General features: G+C 39.9%; 1 protein-coding gene across 1 annotated transcript; it reads left to right on the top strand.

Annotated features, from left to right (window-relative positions):
• Positions 1 to 233: 233 nt before the first annotated feature.
• CHRM2 (cholinergic receptor muscarinic 2) lies at positions 234 to 18,874 on the top strand. The gene is made up of 2 exons (XM_030238351.2): positions 234 to 384; positions 13,573 to 18,874. The coding sequence occupies exon 2, from the start codon at positions 13,612 to 13,614 to the stop codon at positions 15,007 to 15,009; it is 1,398 nt and encodes a 465-aa protein (XP_030094211.1). The 5' UTR covers positions 234 to 384; positions 13,573 to 13,611; the 3' UTR covers positions 15,010 to 18,874.
• The last annotated feature ends 2,719 nt before the right edge of the window (positions 18,875 to 21,593 follow it).

Here is a 21,593-nt window from a genome sequence, read left to right as displayed (position 1 = left end):
ATCACAAGATTTAGAAAGAGAAGCTAGGAAATATATGATTTTTTCCTCCTTTTACTGCATTATCTTTATTCTCAGCCAGATAGCAGAACAAGCTGCATCACCATTTACTTGCTCTCAAACATTGCCCTGTTTCCCAGTATTGGAAGAACAGGAAGTATCACAGGTCATGTGCTGCAGGTCATGACAAATTTGCTAGAATGCCTGAAACACAGATTTCTGTTTGTGTTTGAAGTCCATGTGTATTTACATGGGAGTTGGAGTCATATTGATTCTGGTTTTCACAAGACAAATTGCATCAGATTCTCACTACCTGATGTGGAGAAGCAGCCCCCCTTCACCTGTGAAGATTAAAAGGCAACCAGAAGAGATCCTTCCAGAGAAAGTGTAAGAGTTCAGCTCTCTTAATCTCTCTGACAAGCCTGTATTTGAAAATAGCTATGAAATGTGTTCTTTTGTCAATTATAAACAGATTGTGCAGAGGTATGGGGTATGAATTTAATAAATCACAAGATCCATTTATTCTTCTTACCAGATATAATTAAATTATTTGTGAATGCCATCTTTTGGATGCTTGATCCTCTTTGCAAGGGTGATGCAGTGCAGATGTGCTATCACAGAAATGCTTTTGGTGGGGTGAAGGAGAAAGCACACTGTCCCTTGAATGACAAGGTCTGAGATCTACAAACTTTACACAGTTAGGAAAGGAATAAATGCTTATTTCAGTGTCAGGGTGGGCTGGAAAGCATTTGTTTAGGAGGACCAGAATCATTATGAGTGTATAAAAATTATGAAATATCTCTGTGAAGAAAATTTACATTTTTAAATGCACTTTTACATAATAAATGTACAGAAGCAGATAATTAAATTTAAAGGACATTTTCCAACCCTAACATTAGAAAGATTAAGAGGTTAAACATTAACCTGACTGTAAATCCCTCCACTATGTCTTTCAACAAATAAGAGTGTCTGCATTTTAATTATTTGGTGTTGTTCAGTGCCTCAGACATTCAATAGGATTGCATTGCATGTCACAACAGATCAAGAGCAGAGCAACAAACAGATCCAAACTAATTAAAAACTGGGAAAAAAAATCTAATCCTACTTGAATATAGTTTTATACATACTAAAAAAAGCAAAACCCAAACCCAAAAAAAAAAAAAAAAAAGCTTTAGAAATTTCATGAAAGACATTCAGGACTTTTTCTATGTGGAGGACACTGATGTTGTAGATAACATGTTTAAAGCCTTAAAAAGAATTGAATTTAGAACTGAGCCTCATTTACACTGTGAAACAAGAAAATGTCATGAGAGTGATTTGCCTACAGCCTGAAAGGGCACCAGGAGCCCTCAGAGATTTTTCTGTTTACTCTTGGACTGGGTCTGCAGCAGGGAGCAGCAGAGCTTCAGCATGTGCTACTGCTGACAGGGCTAAAATGAAAACCTGGGGGCCACTGTCTTGGACATCAGCTCGACCCAAGGAGCCTGCTTAGAGAATGGAAAATCATTTGCCTGCTCTTTGACAAGCCCACTCTAAGATGAAAGCATCACACAGATGTTTTCCTTCTCACCACCAGGGTTTTTTTATGGTTTTTGTAAAGTAAGAAGAGAAAAATAACCCACTGAGAAGCAGATATACCAAAACATCTTAAGCCTGTTATATCATGAACAGAAAAAAAGGGACAAGCAGACAATCTTTTTCTTTTTTTTTCCCTTTTTTCCCTGCAAACATTTCCTTTCAGCTGTCCCTTTGAAGTCAGAGGCTTAGAGCGTGAGTGTCTGAGAGCAAGGAGCTGTGAAATGCGCCTTTGAGCCACAGATCTCTCAGTTTCTCAGGGTGTGTTGAGTGGGGAACACAACATCTGCAAATCAGGGCGGGCTCACTGAGGCTCCCTGCAGCCTCTGACTCCGAGAGCTGCACAGATTTCAGCAGGGGGAAATCACCTCCCATCCTCATCCCACCTTCCCACCGGGGTTATCTCACTTCCACTCTGGGCAGTGACGGTGTGGCTGTGACCAGCTTATGAGCATACTAAATACACTGGAATTTCTGATTATGAAAGAAGATTGTACCTTTTTGAAAAGATAATTTCTATCCTCTTCTTTGAAGAGGTCATGTAGGCCAAGTCTCAGTAAATGGCAGTGGATTTGAGAACTTTAATATTTGAGTGACAATTGAGGTGAGACTTCAGAACTACAAGTTGCTTCAGTTTTTCCACAATGCTGTTCAAAGCGCAAGGTTGAAGAAATGTTACCTTCTCTCTCTGTGGGCTGTCCCAGGATAATACAGACAGATACTGAAACTAGGGTCAGTGAGGAATTCTGACTGAAAACAGGCATTAGGGGTGACAATTTGAAGAGCCTGTGTGAATGCTCTTGCAGAACTCTTTTTCTTGCCTTCTTCTAATCAACTTCTTGTTATTCATGCCTCAGTCTTGTTCCTATTTTTGTCTCTCCCATTCACCCCATTTATTATTTTCTCTTGCCCCACACATCCTTGTATGTCTTTCTCTAGGTAAGTTCTGTGCTCTTCAAGCAGGTTTGTGCTGTGGGGAGGCACGTTGCAATGCAGCAATCTCTGCTGGGTGGCTCTGCTGCTCTTGCATGGCACAGTGGGAGGGATTTAATCCCCAGCATGACAGTTCAGGACACAGCAGATTGATGGAGGAGACTGTTCCCTAGGTACACTGCTAGATACTGTTCCTATCTAGATTTAATTTTACTTCCTGTAAGTTGGCTTTACCACAAAGTCCCAATTTAAAGAGCTCTTACGTAGAGATGGATTTAGGTTCAGAGAAGTGGACCACTGCAGAAGAATAGGGTAAAGTGAGACCTCAGAAAATGAAATAGATTACTCAGTAGTCTTTTTTCCTTAGACATGTGTGCTGTGGAAATGTGGTCTGAGATGTAGAAGCAGAAACAGGGAACTTGCAGACAGTAACAGATAAGTCTGCCAAAGAAGGGCAGAGAGTAAAGCACAGCATAGCTGTGGAATTTCAGGAGTGCAATAAAAAGAGTCTGAGATCCTCAACACCACAAATGGCAGAGGAACTGACTTCATCAGAGAGTCACTATACCAACAGTTGTGATGAAGCTGACATGGTGCTTCTGCCACGATGTCAAAGAGGTTCCCATGTGGCAAATACAATGACACGGTTTCTGAATTATAAAATCAATCTCTTTCTCTCTTTTAATTAAAAAGTCATCTTTGAAATAGAATGGAATGTGCAAAAGACATCAAACACATTCATCACCATCACTCAGTGGAAATTTTGTATCACACGGACTTCACTGCAAAAGTAACAAAGTGAGTTTGTGAAGTTTGCAGATCTGTGCACAGGGCAATGGCCTGCTCTTCTCTATCCTGTGCTAGTAAATGCCCATCAGGTTTTTAAATTTTTAATTGTTTTGGCTTCAAATAATCCAGTTTATCCTTTCTTAAACCCTATGTTTCAAATGTTCCCATTATTTTATTTTTGTCAATATTCAAGAGGGGTCAAAATCTGACTCAAACAAACTTTACAACCTCTCTTTACAAACCAAAACGTGCAGAGAGCTTGAGAGTATTTGCTTATGAATTTTAGTCTGCCTGGCCCAGTGATGATTGGTATAATTTTTACAGAAGGTACATGGTCAGAGACAAGTCCCTCAGCTTCCTGTTACTAACTTAAGGTTGCTAAACATTACATTATTTTTTAATGGAGGCTTCTTTTGAAGGCATGGTGAATTAATGCAAAGCTAAGGTATTTTACCTTGCTGAGGGTAGCTGCAGCACGTTAGGACCAATATCTGGGCCCATGCATCAGAGCCAGATTTAGACACAGATTTGTTAAACCTGTAATTGAGTCAAAACACAATTAGTCTGTGGCTATAGTCTATGTAATTAAAGTTGGAAGGAGTCATATAGTGAAACACAGCACAGAGACTTAGGGAACCTACCCTAATGCAGGAGCTATGAAAAAGTTCTAAATAAATCTCTCCTTTTTTGGCAAGGACTATGTGAAGGACTGGGGCAAGGAGTGTGAACTTTGAGGTTCTCTGTTCACAAAAGGAGAGATGATTGTGCAGGCCCACAGTAAACAATCATGGTTGTGACCAACGTATTTATAATTAGCTGTAGCAAACACTCTGGTTTAGATTTTTAAAAGTTTTTATAAGTATTTTGTTAGGCATTGCCTCTCTTTCCCTCTTTCACAAACTTTTCTCAGACTGAAGAGTGAGCTTGGAAATATAGATTCTGGTTTGGAAATTTAGATATCACTGCTTAATCACTGCTTAGGTAAGGAAATGACCTTAGGTTCCTTCAGTATTTCATTGCTTCAAATGCAGTCTACAGCAATACAGGCATAAGAAAATTAGCTGCCCTAACAGAAACAAGGTTGAATTTCTATTCAATAGATGCTTAAATCCTTGCAAAGGATTTGAGCCATTCCCGGTTATATCTGAGTCACCATTCTTTCCTGTGCTTCTAATCTACATCTTAGGTAAGCTGTTAAGTAAGATGGAAGATGTGTAAAAATCCCCAGAATTTATGGACACAGAAGAACAGACTAGATTTTCAAGCTCTTGAGAATTTCATGTAAGACTGACCATGATGGTGTTTAAAAGAATATTCAAAGCATTTGCTGAGTAAAAAAATTAGGGTACTTTCCAAAGCAGATTTGAGGATTATCTGAGAGATCTTTGTGAGTGGATAAGAAAATCCCATGCAAAAGCCAGGTACTTACACCATTTACAACCTAGGGAAAAGGAAAGATTTTCTTTACCTTCAGTTAGACTCTCTTTGGGCTCTCATATGTTAATATTCCTTTCAGAAGCCCTGCTCTGACTGTGTCTGATGAACAGTGAGAGTCTCCATGGGTTTATTCATGATCCCAAAAGGACTTCTTATGTCTTGGAGGGGTTTGCAGATGTTCAGGGAAATATCACAGAACCTTTTTTCGGCTCACTGGCAGGTTGAGGGGGTTAATCCATGGCTCCTTGAGAGAGCCTCCCTGGACTGTACTGCAGTTCTCTGGGGTTCTTTCATGGCCAATATTCCTGCAGGCTCTTGCAAAAAAAAAAAAAAAAAAAAAAAAAAAAAAAAAAAAAAAAAAAAAAAAAATTTAAGCCAGGAAAGACTAGAAAGCCTGAGGTTTGGATTTTTTTTTTTTTTTTTGTCTAGGGGGGTTGGTTTGTTGGATGCTGGTTTGGTTTGGGGGGGATTTTTTCGGCCTGCTTGTATGTTAAGTTGGTTTCAGTCATCCTTCTGATCCTTCTCCTCTTTCACCAACTTCACCACTTGTCAGTCAGGGACTGTGAGCAGCTCTCATAAGGTTTTTGTATCTAAAGCACAGGTGTGATAGATGAGCTGAGGATAATGAAGAACTGTGCCTCCAATTTGTGCTGGGCTGCAGAGGGACTATTTAACTCTCACCACACTGTTCCTTCAGAAGATGTATCCTTGAACCTAATGCTCTTCAATTCAATCTGAACACAAAAATAACTCTTCTCCTGAAACAACCTTTCTCATGGCTGAGGATAGGTATAATTTTAGTCTGAGCTCTAGCATGAGTATTTTAATTAAAGTGCTTGAAGAAGATAGTTATAGTCAGATAAAACTTGTTTGGTTGGGGTGTGAGGAGCTTCAGTCTGCTTCCAGCAGCAGTGGTGCAGCACAAGGCAGAAAGGAGAAGTCACTTCCTGAAATCTGTCCCTTTGATGTCCCTTTTCTATCTCTCCTACATCCTCTGCCTGCAGAAACCAGTATAGGTGTACTAATGAATTGTGTGTGGCATGAGCTAGTCCCCAGTTTTTGTTTTTTGATGACATCACCCACTCTTCCAATCCATTTATGGTGTTCTGTGAAATGACTTTTTGAGTTGGGTAATGCCCAAATCAATGGCTATACAATGGTGGTTGCAGTGAATAAATTCAGGCCTCAGCACATGTTTCTGTGCACTGGCTGCCCCAGTCTAACTAGATCACAGAATATTCTGATTTGGAAGGACCCACGAGGATCACCAAGTCCAGCTCTTAAGTGAATGGTCCATCCAGGGATCAAAACCACAACTGTGGTGTTATTAGAACCATGCTCTGACTGATAGAGCTTATCCCAGGTCATGTACTTCTTCATCCAGTCTGCTTGCTCCAGGAATATTCAACTGTAATGGCTTCAGGTTTTTATCAAATTATATCTCTGCTCATTAAATATAATAAAATTTAAATTGCAATAAAATGTGGATCTCCTCTGCCTGAGAATTTAAAAAGTTTTTAAAATATTTTCAAGCCATTCTACTGCTGGAAATTACTGTTTTAGGTGGCAGCTGCTTATCTGTGCCTCTAGATGGAGATCCTATCCATTTAACTCAGCCCTCCAGAGAAAGTTTGTGGGATGCTCCATTTTGACTTTCATACTGCAAAGATTAATTTTTTCTTTTTTCTCTGATTCGTGGAGCATAAATTTATTTTGACCTTAGCAAATAGACATATTTCACAGCTTACCTGAAAAAAAAAAACCCAAAAATCAAAAAACAAAACATAAAAATGCTCTACTCTTCTAGCTTTCAACAGCAAGAGCATCCCTAACTATTTACTTTGCCTGAAATGTAATGCTGAAAGCTTCTGCTTTACAATTGCCATTCTGAAAACTCCCTCTACTGTGCAAGCACCTCTAACGAGCTGGGGTGCACAGGATTGCAGGTGGGACTCAGAAGGAATGACATGGACCATTGCACTCAGTCACTTTTATCTTATGGATAAACCTCATGGTTCCACAAGGACAGAGAGGAAAACATTCCATAACTTCACCAAGAGAATTGATTATTTTCTCACTAGTTTTGGACCAAGGTGTTTTATTATAATCCTGGCAAGAATAAGCAGGCATGTACTCACATTATCACATTATTAGAGAACGTATCTTCTCTAGTCCAGGAGGTAAAAATCCTTTTTTGTGGATCAAAACCAGTTAGATTGAGCCATGTATATTAAGCATATTTTTCAGATTTGCCCAGTGCAGTAGGATGCAAAATTTAGCTTGAAATTGGATCAGCTGCCCAAAGACAGAATGCAAATTCTCTGTTGATTACACAGATCCCAAAAAACAAAAGCATATCTGCAGCCAAACCTATACTGACAGAAAGGTAATATTTCATGTGCCTTAGTACCAATGGGTGACTATCATAACTGTGGTAACAGTAATAACAGTACCAATATATTAGAAATACTTTGTTATCAGATCTTTGAGTAAAAAACACCTTTTTATTTTTATTTATTTCCTGAAACCAAAGAGATTATTGTTTGTTGGGTTTTCTTTTTTCACTACTATACTGTCTACATTTCCACTTGTGTCACATTTAATATCAACAAGTGGGGCTCCTGACACTATATTTACAGTTTTTCTATATTCCCTTCTCTATGAGCAGCAGTGTGCAAGTTGGAGTTTACAGCTCTACAAACCCTCAGACCCTAATGTGCCCTGAGGCTGCAGATTTGGTGCCAGCATTGACACATACTCATGTACAGTCCCCTGCTGCTTTTGGGGGAATATTGTCATTTTTGACTTGTTTCAATTGTTGTTTGTGGCACACTGTTGGCTTGCTTTTTTAAATATTTTCTGACTCTGATCTACTTGTTGTTTCAAGATCTGTGCAGAAATTTTTAATTTTTGCCCTTAGGTATCCTTCACAATTAGATAGGGAAAAGTAGATCCAAGCAGGCCCACAAAATATCTTTTTTGTAGGACATGTTTATCTCAATCATGAGATAACAAAAATGCATGAAAATGAAAAAACAAAAACTGACCATACCAAGACAGTAACAGTTAGTAAAGATGTTTCTAGTTTCAAAAGGATTGCAGAGGATAATCCATGTGGTAAAGATTTTAGTCTTCAGGTGTTTTTACCATAAGTCCAGACTATATATATATATATATATATATATATATATATATATATATATATATATATATATAAAATATTTATAGGTATATTTATATTTATATATTTATATATTCTCTCTTAAAGTCTGCAATACATTCTGGCTAACAGACCTAAGATATTTATCACGGATTAAGGGATTTTGCTTCTCTCCTTTTGTTTCCACACTGCGAGTTTAAAATTGTACCAGGAAGAAATTTAGAATCAAAATCAATTCAGCTCAGGATAAAAATCATTTCAGGAAAAAACCATTCCATTATTATTACAGCAAGCATCAAATCTATTTTGCATAGGTTTCAGCTGCAGAGGAACTAGATCAAAAAAAGAAAGTTGAAGAAGTATATTTCCTTCTGCTTGAGACTTAGATGCTTAGATGTGCCCTCTGAATGGCAATGCACATACATTCTTGGGTAATCCTGTTTAAATCACAAACATAATTTTCAGGTGCTGATCATTTGTTGCCTCTTTCATGTCTTGACCTTTATATGGTTTCAGGGAATTCAAAGACATTAAATCCTTTAAATTTAAATCCATTAAATTTAACTTGTCAAAATGCACAATACAGAAGAAGAGTTTGTCTAACAAACTCTGACAGGCATGATGCATCAGCCATTTTTTTTCAATACACCAAACATTTCTATAGTCTGTTTTGAGGCAGATGTTGGAGATATATTTGAAATTTAAAATTACAATGTTTTCCACAAAATTTGACGGCACCAAATGGATGTGCTCCTGTCAGGGTAAGTGGAAAGCACAACTCAGCAGGATGCAATGCTTAAGTATGCCCCAGCTCTGCCCTAAACTGCTGCCCAGTCAATAGAAGGGAATGATTTCCAGTACTGTGAGTTCTTTGGAAGGAGAAACTACTGCACTGGGAATGTTTCCCAAGTACATCTCAAATATCAAACAAAGAATTATTTTATATGTGGATTTCTTGGCTTTAGACATTTTCTGTGCAGTGATCATGGTGTTTCCTCTCCAAAAAGTCATATATAAAGTGAAATATCTTTCAGAAAATTATATTGGTTGCTTTTAAGGTCACAAGAGACATTCCTTGCCTTTTCTGGGTATTCTCTGTTTAGCAAGAATGCACTTAGTATAGAAGGATAAATTACGGTAGCCCATGGGAGTCAGTGCCATATTGTGCAACTCACACAAACACCCATGGGCCTGCAGAGGAGAGCTCTGTTTGTTCAAGAGTAAGATCTGGTATTTCTCACACAGGAGGTCATATTACCTTAAAATGCCTCTGCCCTGTAGGTCTGCCTGATGAATAACATCTGCTCCCACAACAAGTGCCTCTCCAGCAGGAGAGATGGGCTCTGTGGCAGCACAAAAACAGAAGCAGTGCACAGGCAGTCCTGCAGCCAGGCAGCAAGAGCCACGATGAGAAACAGAACCCTCTCTGTGCACCTGATGCCAACCTCTCAGCATCTCTGCTGCTCACAGTGACTCTGAGATATGTGCAAGCCTTTTTTTCCCAGCCTGGCAGTCGAAGGAGGAGTCAGGATTCTTCAGTTCTCATTCTCAAGGTTGTTTATTGTTTCTTATCTCTAACATTCTCTCTCCGACCCACTGCAGGTCTATCTGGCAGGTTGGGTTGAGGCAGCTGGCCACCCTCAGGGTGGTGTTGTCTTTTTATACTAAAAACTACATGTACATTATTTATCATAACTTCCCAATATCACCTATGTTAGACAGTGAGCTTCTACCTTAAACTATCACGGGCCGGGGTCTATGTACAAATCATGAACAGGATGGGACTGCTGTGGAACGTGCCTTGAGCTGTTTTATTTTCCAGCATCAGTCTCATTACATGGTTATGACAATGGGAAGATGCCTACAGCTCACATCCCAGGCAGCAGACCAAGAACTTAACCTTACAACTTACTTTAAAAGTTTTTCATCAATCACACAAAGCAAAAGCACATTCACAGTGGTTCCATCCAACCCCTATAAGCACACATACCTTTGGTTAAAACAATGCCTGTTATTTCAAATACAATACCTGCTTGTAAGCCTAAAAACCCAATGCACAGAGCCCCATTATTAAGCTTAAAACTTCCTAATATCTTGCTAGATAAACTTTTCTGTAGCTTAAGGAGTTATCCTGGACAAGCATTAATACACAGACCATTGTTTTATTTGTCCTTGCTTTTTTTACTTTTTAAATAATTTTTCTGCTGACCTATCTCATGGCTATTGCTTAGCTCTAATCACAGTTCTGCTGTCTCTGAGGCCTGCCTTTTCAGCTTTCCCAAAACCATCTGATATTTTGGATTCCCACATAAACCAATCCAAAAGTGCCACCTTGACAGCAGAAGATGGAGGACAAGAAGAAGAAGAAGAAGAAGAAGAAGAAGAAGACTGGACATGCCCAAATTCTCCCAGCTTGCCTCCTGAACCCCCATTCTAAAAATCCCAAAAATCTATTTTTCACCCCATGACAGACTAACTATTATTCTACTTAAACTTTCTTGGCCTGTAATTCTTCATATAAAGGTGGTAATTTGCTCCATGGTTCAAAATCCAAGGCACAGGGGTACTGGGCTCTGTGCCAAGGTCTCTGAGCCCCTTGGCAGGGGCTGGAGCCCCCTGGCAGGGCAGCCAGAGGAATTTCCTAGGTTCTGACACAAACCCTGCTGGAGCCAGCAGGAGGGAGCCCAGAGGATTGCAGGGGCTCCTGGATTGGGAAGCTTGCACACCCCTGCCTCTGTGTGGGTAATTTTAGTACTCTGAGCAGCGACCATGTATGTCAGTGGAAATCAGGTTTGTCTGTCCCACCCTACACCCTCTCATCAACATGCACAGCAAAATATGCTTCACTTTACCTTCCCACTGATGCAGGCAAAGGGAAGTTTGACTGGAGCTGGTGACAGCAGATGTTCCCCTGTACCTCAAAAAGCTGTAGCTGCCCTTGTAATTTGCAGCCCAGAGCTACCAGCCTTCTAAAGGGCTGGAAAGTTTTGTGCAAAAAGTGGGAAAGAGAGACTCCTTTTCTTTGCTTCCATTCATAATAACACAATGAAATCCTATTCCTAGAAAGTAAGATTAGCTTTTAGCTTTCATCCATCTCCTTGCATCCCATGTTTCCCCATAAAATCAGGGGAGTTGTTCCTGAATTGCCAATATTTCCTGTGAAAGTGGGTAAAAATTTCACCTGAAAAGACTAAGGAATAAAGTCAGCTGGGAAATGGTAATTTGGTTTCATAAGTTTTAAGTTTTTAAAATTAATTTTGTTCTTCAGTGGAATGAAAACAGAACTTCTGAACAGTTTTTCAAAAATATATTGTAGAGAAACACTTGTTTCCTTATAACCAAGCATAATTTTTTGTCTCCAATCCACTCTCATTCATTTCCATCTTGCTCCCCACTCACTTTCTGTCACCAGAGGTAGCTGCAGAGCACTAGATCATGAACCTTCTTCAGTTGTTTTTTTTTTTTTAATCAATACATCACTACAATACATAATCAATACATAATGAAGAGGCATGATTTTGCCTCTTCATTAAAAATGCACTCTGCTAAGAATGTTCATAAAAAACTCTGCTTGGGAGAAATTCTTAGCTTGTCCAAAACATTGATGCCTTACACGTCTAACTGGATAACCAGCTGCTCAGCTGTGAAGCTTTGAGAGAAAAAGAGGCTGGGAATTGCTGAAATATCAGTCCTATATATTAAAGATGTCCTGTCAATGTTTTTGCACAGAGGAGAAATTCTGCTACATTCCACTCAGCCTATTCTGACTGCACAAAGCACACACATAACTAAAGCATTCCTCTTCCTCATTTTGTAATCTTGAACCTGATCTCCAGGATTTTAGTGTTGTAGCTGTAAATAGATAGCAAGAAATAATTGTCTGTCGAGCCTTATGTTCCTCTATTTATTCATGTCCCCACTTCAACATAGAATTGGCAAAAAAAATTTAGCTGTTTTTGACAGCAAAGGCAAATGCATGAGCCCCACCCTCTGCCAGTTGTATTTCTCTCAGTATAAATTTAAAGATTACAAAGTTTCCTCAGACAAAAAACCTTTTACCCTGGTTTAGCATTTTGACTTTTCCACAGAGACAGGCTTGCTTTTTTTTCCCAGAGCTCAGAAGGGGTTCTGCCACTGTGCTGACATTTTGCATCATCTTTCTTTTGCATCTGCAAAAAAAAAGGGAAAAAAAAAAAGCACAGTTCTGAACTGACAATAAAAATGCATTGCTCCTTTGAAGTGACGTGGACTGCATATGTCTGTGCATCAGCAAGTTAGTCAGGGGGGCCAGAGCAGAATTTTCTAATCCCTGGTGTATAGAGGAGCCATACATAGATTATTTTTTTGTCTTCCTTCGATTGCACCACCATGTTTAGAGACTCCTTCTTAAAGAAGTGATACCTTATGCGTGGGAGGGGAAAAACAGTAAAATATTGTAATTAGAATAAAACCCCAACTTCCCTGTCACATCTGGCCTTCATGCTTCAATAATCCCTTGAGCACAGCTCATAAATAATGAGCACTCAGATGCTGTACAATTCTAGTGCAATCTATTGACTTCCAGAGGATGCACAAAAGGATAGAATATGTCCTGAAGGTAAAAGCATGCACTGTTTTCTTAGTCTTCTATCAAATGTGTATCACTAGCAGTTGAATTACTATTTCTTGAGCACTGCCAGTAGGGTATAAGGGGCACAAAATTACTATGTGTAAACAGAACTGTTTTTTATCTGTTTCTCTATTTAGCATTACCCTGCTGTCTATTTCAGACCTTTTGTTTTAGCTTTTTGTGATGCAGATTAAAAATGTTGCGATATGAAAAATAATGGGAAAAGTGCAATCAAGCAAGCATCAAAAGATAACACCATGTTAAAAAAAACCAAACCAAACAGACAACAATGCCTTATCCAGGTACAAATACTCAAAAGTAAGTAAACTAATCTTACTGAAATTGAAAAAAATAGAAATCAAATGTGTATGCATCTAACTAGATAGGCAAATTATCAACTGAGGTGAGTTTATAAACTGTTAACTTCCCACACCCACCCTCTTTTGTTTATTTACCAGACTAATCAGTTTGATGAAGTGCTTTGTATGTGCTGCCTAAAAAAGGAACTGCAGGGTAAGAAAACTGGGGGGAGTAATGATAAAAACCCATTCCATAAACCTCACAGAAGCATGCCCAGGTGGAAAATGAAAGAAAGACAGAAACAGAGATCTCCTTCCCATGATCTGCCTCTCAGTAGATCACAGCTTCACTTTGGATTATAAGAATGTTATATCCTCCAGTCCAGACTTTTTATTTGAAATAGGGTTTGAAATGAGCAAAATGAACTTATTTTGTTAGCAAGAAAGAAAATAATATGCAGGTTCAGTTCCAAAATATTCAAGTCAATATTAGCTTTAAAAAATAACAAAGAGAAACAGGCATCTGAGAACTTTAAAAATGCAGTTTTCAGTCCAAATGTGTGCCTTTCTCACATATTTAGAGCTAGCCTATTGTTCTGTTATTCCTAAACTGTACAATGTAAGGTGTTTCTTTTCGCCAAAGCTAACTGATTTTTCCTGAATACATCTTCTAGATTTAAACTTCTACCAAGTCATGTGTTTTGGGATCCATTCCTTAAAGGCAAAGGGACTAACTTCCTGATGGTATCTGTTTTCTTTTCTTTCCTCTGCAGGCTTAAATTGTAAGTGGGTATCTTGTGATCAGGAGCGAGATGAATAACTCAACGTACATAAACTCTTCCTCTGAAAATGTGATGGCCTTGGAGAGCCGCTATAAAACTGTCGAGGTGGTGTTCATCGTCCTGGTGGCAGGGTCCCTCAGCCTAGTCACCATAATTGGGAACATCCTGGTCATGGTGTCAATCAAAGTCAACAGGCACCTCCAGACTGTCAACAATTATTTCCTGTTCAGCCTGGCCTGCGCTGACTTGATCATCGGCATCTTCTCCATGAACCTGTACACCCTGTACACTGTGATAGGCTACTGGCCCTTGGGGCCCGTGGTGTGTGACCTCTGGCTGGCCCTTGACTATGTGGTCAGCAATGCCTCAGTAATGAACCTGCTCATTATCAGCTTTGACAGGTACTTTTGTGTCACCAAGCCCCTGACATACCCCGTGAAGCGGACCACGAAGATGGCCGGCATGATGATCGCAGCCGCCTGGGTGTTGTCCTTCATCCTCTGGGCCCCTGCAATTCTCTTCTGGCAGTTCATTGTGGGAGGAAGGACTGTCCCAGATGGGGACTGCTACATCCAGTTTTTTTCCAACCCTGCTGTCACTTTTGGCACTGCCATTGCAGCCTTCTATTTGCCCGTTATCATCATGACTGTCCTTTACTGGCAAATCTCTCGAGCCAGTAAGAGTCGGATAAAGAAAGGAAAAAAGGAAGCTGCCCAAAACCAAGAAACAGTTTCCCCCAGCCTTGTCCAAGGTAAAATAGTGAAACCAAACAATAACAATATCCCGACCAGCAGGGATGGGTTGGAGCACAGCAAAATTCAGAATGGAAAAACCAGTGAAGAGACTGTGACCAATAACTGTGTTCAAGGGGAGAAGGAGAGCTCCAACGACTCCACCTCCGTCAGTGTGGTCGCTTCCAACTTGAAAGAGGATGAAGCTGCCAAAGATGCCAGACAGGCTTCTGCCTCCCAAGACCATGTCAAAGCAGAGAACTCCAAGCTGACATGCATCAGGATAGTCACCAAGTCCCAAAAGGGGGACTGCTGTGCCCCTACCAACACTACCGTGGAGATCGTAGGCACGAACGGGGAGGAGAAGCAGAACACCGTGGCCCGTAAAATCGTCAAGATGACAAAGCAGCCAGCCAAAAAGAAACCACCCCCTTCTAGAGAGAAAAAGGTGACAAGGACGATTTTGGCCATCCTCCTGGCCTTCATCATCACCTGGACCCCATACAATGTGATGGTGCTCATCAACAGCTTCTGCACATCCTGCATCCCTGGCACCGTGTGGACCCTGGGTTACTGGCTCTGTTACATCAACAGCACCGTCAACCCCGCCTGCTACGCGCTCTGCAACGCCACCTTCAAGAAGACCTTTAAGGACCTTCTTATGTGTCATTACAAGAATATAGGAGCTACAAGGTAAAAATGATAATGAAAATGATTATGGAAAGGGTGGAGAAGTTCCAAATTAAATTTAAAAAAACCCCTTGATGCTACAGCACTTTATGGTCTTCTATGGAATGTGCAATCCAGGATGTTAGTGGAAATACTGATAAGGAGCATCAGCTGTACCCCTGAGGACTACACTTTAAAACAATTTTTTAATAAATGAAAATAAATCTTTTGGACATGGGGATGTTTGAGAAATCATTCAAGTATGTGGACGGGAGGCACAGTTCATTACTTTCTGACAGTATTCTGCAGAAGGGCTTTAAAGTCTATGATTTTTGGTCATTCTGTGTAAAATACTTGTTCTTTCATTCTCTTTTTCTTGTTTTTTTTTCCTGTGTGTGTTTATTACGTCTTCATCCAGGTTAAAAAAAAAACAAACAAACCACAAACCCAAATTTTAATAATAACTGTGTGGAAGAGGCATAGGAGTTTGGAAGATCATTGCATAATCCAAATCAATCATGGCAGAAATTTTCCAAAGCTCAAAGTTGTCTAAAGCTGTTTTGCCACTGTTATGTAAGAAGCTGAATGTTAGGTAAATCGTGATGAAAGTTTTTTATGTTGTTTATGACACCACCATTTCCAAAACCACATCAGTTCTGAAAGTGTTCTTATGCACAGCATGTAATCATTGTATATTGTTCAAGTCTGCTGCCTGCCCCATCCCAGGGGCTTTTGTTCTGTGACTACTTCATCATGTCAAGATCAAAGTGAAAAGACGTGGTCTCATCTAGATTGCTACATGCCAAGACCTCTTCAGCATCCATGTAAACCAAAGCTTTTGAGACAATTTTGTTCACTTTTTTCGTCACATAACATCAGCCTGTGGATTTGTCTTTTACCTTCATCAGCCTTTTCTTCCTTTTTGTACCTTACTTGTTCAGGGCAAGACTGAACATCAAAAGAAGCTGTAAATTTAAAGGTCTCTTCCAGTCAGCCACCATGGTGGCCAAACAAAGGGGCTCAGCTGAAGAATAGAAACAAGATTATTACTAGAAAAATGAAAAGCCACATCCATTTAAAGCTGGATGTACAGTTGAAGAGGTATGTTGAGGCTTCACAGAATGAATAGATAATATTAGATGACCATGCTCTTGACCAGTCAAAAGATAATTCTATGATTAATTTATTGAGGTAAAGAATAGATAGACTGACATACCCACCTGGATCAAGCTCTGCTAAGCCCTTAGTGTGAACTGGGGTTCTTTCTGGGTGAATCCTGCACAAGATGTTTGCTTTCTAGAAAAGAAATTGGTCACACTGCCTTGTACTACCTGAGAGCCATATTTTGACTGTAAGTCAATGGGTATCACTAATAAAAATGCAGACAGGAAAACTGTGATTAAGAAAAACAGATTATAAAATAGTCTTTATGGGAGTCTGGCAAGGGTTAAGTTCAAATATTTTTTGCTACTCTACACTTGGTGAAATTTAGATCATTTCTGCTTGACAAAGAATTTAGTATTCCAATATTTGATATTTGCTGTAGCAAAACAAAACATTTTGTAGACATGTCAGAGAGTATCAGATTACTGAAAACAGAGATTGTCTTTGAGTTATGCGTATTTTATTTACCTCCTTCTTAGTACCTCTAATTTCCAGGCCCTAACAAAGGCATATTTATATGTTTTCTTACCCAAAAAGAGCATAGACAGTGTCCTGAGGATGTCTATTCTGGAGTGAAAGCCACCCACCAAACAGGACACCAATTCATCTGGTTATTTCATGCTACAATTTCAGAGTAATCCAAAATGCCCCTCAAAATAGCAGCCTTTGAGATTACAGAGAAATTAATCTTGCAGAATTAAGTTTTACATTTGACAAGCTTAATGGAACAGTGTCAAAGCACTCTGGTATCATGACAATTTTCATGTTTTGCAGCACAAGTTCCCAGCAGAAAGTGGAAAATGAGGAGGATTAAACTGCAGTAAATTAAGGCCATGTTAAATTCCGGATTAACATGTCTTAATATGAAGTCATTGAATTTATACCCCTAGTGATTTCATCCTAATATAACTGTCTCTATACAGCCAGGGATCTAATTTTGCAACCCTCACTCGCCTTGAGTCATATCTACTATCACTGTTTTAATCTTCCTGCTTGTAAGGAAGAATAACTAAATGACAAAGCTTGCCAAAATGAGCACTGCTTGCCTTTTAAAACTTCATTCACTATTTATCTTGACAGGCCAAAGGAGGGATTTAGACATTCCTAGCTTGTTCAGTCTCTTACAGTGTTAGAAAAATCCAGATAAAGTCCCGAGATAGAATAAAATCAAATATGTTCAGTTTCTGAATCTGACTTCTTTAGAAAAGTTTTGTAATAGAAACACACCTGCTTCTTTCTTTTAGCAAGTGCTGTGGGTGTCAATAGTACAGATACTCAAACTGGGAAATAATGGTTTGTATAGCCATGCTTAATCTTTTAAATCTGGTTTTCTGGCAGGCCTGAAAATCCCTTATTCTCACATTAGAAGCTATCACTTGTTCATAATGATTTATTCTAACAAATAAGGACACTCCTACAGGTTAAGAAGTGTGACAGATGGATTGCAATTCTACTCCTTCATCATGTAATATGATGACACTCAAAATACCACAGGAAGAAATATATTTTGGGGCCAGAATTCATGAAAAAATACAAGCAAAGGAAAAACATAATTTCAAAGTTTTCCAGCACTTTTCCCTAGCACCACCCTCACTTTTGATCTCAGAAGATGCTTTGATTTGTGTTATAGTATATATAAAAGGCTTAAAGGACACACAGTCCTCTGTGTTTCCACCCTGTAACAGTTTCTGGTACATTTACATTTGCAGACAATTAAATAGTGTAAAAACAGATGACATAGCACACCTATGTGTGGCTCCACAGGCATGCAAGCACACAACCCCACATGGGTTATATACACGAAAAAATAACCAACTAAAATTCACGGTATAGCATGGAACCTTGCCTGCCTAATGTGCACTGCCAGCTGCTGGGAGGGGCAGAGCCAACATTTATTTCTCTTTCTCACCCCTCCTGAAGGCAGAGAAGAGGCAAAAGGTGCCCTCATATATTGGGAACCTCTTGGGTCTTCAGGTGGTTGTGGCTCAGTAAGACAAAAATGCACTAACGATCCAGACCCAAAATAATTTCTTCTTGAATATCCTTTGAGCTTTCATGTCTTTCCTTTGTGTCCCAAACCACGTTCACCAGGTTTCACTTCCCTCCTGAGTGATAGATCTGCAGGATCTAGATGTCAGTCTTGAAGAGCAGCTCTCCCTGGGTAACCTCGGCTTCCCTGGCTGTCACCTGCACCCTGGGGTCCCCAAGGTGGCCCTGCTGCTGGAGCTGCTTCATCTTCACCTTCAGCTTGGCCAGAGGATCCCACCAGCACATTCACACCATGTGCTGTGCTGGCCACTTCTGTTTCACATAGAAATCCAGCACACTGTGCAGGTGACTCATGACAACAAAAAGAAAAAGAAAAAACATCCCAAAAACGATAACTGACAACAAAAAATTGCAGCCAGGACTTCTTGCCCCCTCCTTTTCTTCCTCTTTCATTATTTCCAGAAAGAGGCAGCCCACAGGGAGTGATTTGTGTTGTCATGGGAGAGCCCTACCTTCATGCTCTAGGAAGAGAACAGCAACTTGGAGATGCATCAATCCAGTGGGCAACTTTTCTGATTATTAAAGATGTCTGTGGCCAAAGAGAAAAGAAGAAAGGAAGAAAGAAAGAGGAAAAAAAAAGAAGAAAGGAAAAGGAAAAGGAAAAGGAAAAGGAAAAGGAAAAGGAAAAGGAAAAGGAAAAGGAAAAGGAAAAGGAAAAGGAAAAGGAAAAGGAAAAGGAAGCAATGTTTAAAATCTGTTTTCCAGTGAGAACGAAATCTAAGAAAAACTTGTCATCCTTCTTTCTGTTTGAGATTTTCATTTGATTTATTAGGAATCATAGGATGTATTGAAAGATTGCAAAGTATTCGAATGTTGCCTGGTGAAAGGCAGTCCAAAGACAACACAACTATATAGTTCAGATTGCTTTTTCTTGCTTTCTTTCACTGGGTGTTTTGTCTGTACAAAAGCTCACAGGGATGGGAGTGTTCAAGTGGACCCCAGAGATCAGCTGCCTAGCACTCACAAAGCATGAAGGGGACAAAAGCAAGTCCTAAATCTATCAGCCCTCTGCTTTATATTCTTCTGGTGGAGAAAAACATATTGACAAGAAGAGGTGCCTTCAAGAAGTGTGGCTGTGGTGAGAACAGCCCACACACCACTGAAGAAACCCTTGAAGTGTCCCAGCAGCTCCTGGCCTCTCATCCAGGGATAGGAGCAGGAGAGCAGAGACTTTTTTTATTTTATCTCCTTATGGATTTGAATGTGTCCATCTGTCTGTGGGACTTGCTAGCAAACTCACCGTCCCCTTCCCCAGTTTTGATTGATTCTGATCTCTGTTCTTCATTCCTATGAATGGGACATTCCTATGGATGAGGGAGTGCTGCCTCAGGACACAGCTCCCAGTTTGTCCTGTGGTGCTGGGGTGGCACCCTTTGAATTTTTCACCTCTGCTGACAGTACCTCTCCTTGCCACTTCTAAGCCCCAAAATGAATCATGGCAGTGGCCTAGCAGGACTGAATGGGTAAAGCATCCTGACAGCCAACTTGCTGGAAACTTGGCATGAATGCAGCTTGGGGGCAGGAGTGCAGTAGAGCCATGCTGATTTTTCTCTCTCCCTTTAAAATACTTTGGAAAAATCTTCATTTTTTGACAAATTGTGGAGTTTCTGGTATATTACAAAATGCTCTAGACTTTTAAGGAATCTTTCTTTTTTAAAGTTTGTAGAGAAACTTGCCTTGAAGGAACCTCAGAGATGGTCTTTAATTTTCTGTGGCCTCTTTTCTCTGCCTGTTTTTCCTCTTTTGTCACAGTTTTACCAAAAAGCTTTCCTCCTTACTTTAACAAGTGTCACCTGTGCTGCAACTGCAGGCTTGTAGTTTCACTTGCCTTTCAGGCACTGAGAATGCTGGTATTTAATCTCTTTGACCCCACCCAAAACCTGCCTTCCCTAGCATGCAGCAGCCTCCTGCACTGAAGTCCAAGCCACTGTGTAGAGTGGCAAATTCCATAAATCCTTTCTGCATGGGTTTTAAATTGGAAGTAAAACAAACCCTCTGATGAAACAAAGCCAAATCAGCTCTTTTGCTCCCCAGTTGTGTTATCTCTGTGCTAGGCACAGTGGTGGGTAATGCCCAAGAGTGAATGTGCTCGTAGTGGGATATCATGCTGCCACATGCACGGATTAATTTTCTGCTCTGTGCCACAGAAAGGCAGCCCTGCCTTCCCTCAAATCCCCTTTCATTCATGAGCTTATTGGCAGAGCATTCACTGAGAGCCCAAACCTAAGAATGTAATTACAGCAAGGCTGAGTTGAACATCTACCACAACCAATGCAATTATTTCTCCTATATTTTTACTTCCCTCCTTTTGCAATGGCCCCTTTTGCTGCACTGTGGAGCTAGTGGGTTACATGAGCATATCAGTCCTCCCAGGCCTCATATTTCAGAGTACTGGGTAGATTTGTTAAACACATTTCATTCCAGTGATAACCAAATAAAAGAAAATAAATTTTGGTGTCTTTTTGCCTTCCAAAGTTCTGCATTAACTGAAGAGTGCCATTCAGTAACTACTCTTTTTTGGTCTTTCCATTGTGAGTTTCTTTTCTTTTCTTTTTTCTTTTTCTCTTTTTCTTTTTTTTTTTTCCCCTGGATCATACTTGCCAAGAAGAACACAGAAACCATTTTCTGAGATGTCCCAAAGTGCTCTGACTCTGGCAGAAGCAGCTCTGCGTGGTACATGAGGCAGTGTGATCACAGCCCATGTTACAGTGTCCTTGGAAGGAAGAATTTATTTAAGAATTTAGGATATTAAACACTGAGTGTTTAATATCTGGACTGACTCACCTGCCAGCACTGGAGAAAGCACAGGGGGACAAGGTTGGTGTGTTCTTACTGGCAAAGGGACAAGCTGGTCCCAGTTGGACTGCCTTTCTGCTTCCCCCAGCTCATGTAGGCTTCAGGGAGGAGGTAGGGACTTCTGTCCCCTCTGGAGACTCTGTCTCTCCACCTCTACTCCAAAGACAGCCCTTCCCTGAAGCACACCCTGGCAGTAGTGGCAGTAACAGTAATAAAAACACTGGTGGGAGTGCCATGACTGCCAATCAACAAACATCCTTCTATCCTATCCCTTATTTCTGGTGCCACTTAGCTGAGGAGGTTGGTAAGTTAGAGACTAGCAATTTGTAAATATCTTTACATAGTGTGTTTTAACATGACCAACACCATATCTTGACTGTGTAAAAAATAATACATTATGTGTAATACTATCCAGATAAGCTTATAATGTAAATATATCTGCACTGAATGTCAAATTATGCTTTGAGCTCTATGTATGAGGAAGAACCTCATCTCTTCTTGAGATCTTTTTTAACTTAATAATATGAAAACTTGTTATTCATTTATATATAAATATATATATATATATATTTAAAAAAACCTGCATTCTTTTCTTCAAAAGAA

The sequence above is a fragment of the Serinus canaria genome, chromosome 1A (genome assembly GCF_022539315.1).
Source record: "Serinus canaria isolate serCan28SL12 chromosome 1A, serCan2020, whole genome shotgun sequence".
In the NCBI taxonomy this organism is placed as follows: domain Eukaryota; kingdom Metazoa; phylum Chordata; class Aves; order Passeriformes; family Fringillidae; genus Serinus; species Serinus canaria.
The sequence above is the reverse complement of the archived record's forward strand: the minus strand, read 5'-3'. Positions and strand labels throughout refer to the sequence as shown.

What these genes read in the sequence shown, in the direction of transcription:
- CHRM2 (XM_030238351.2), top strand. Translation starts at nt 13,612, where the DNA reads ATGAATAACTCAACGTACATAAACTCTTCCTCTGAAAATGTGATGGCC.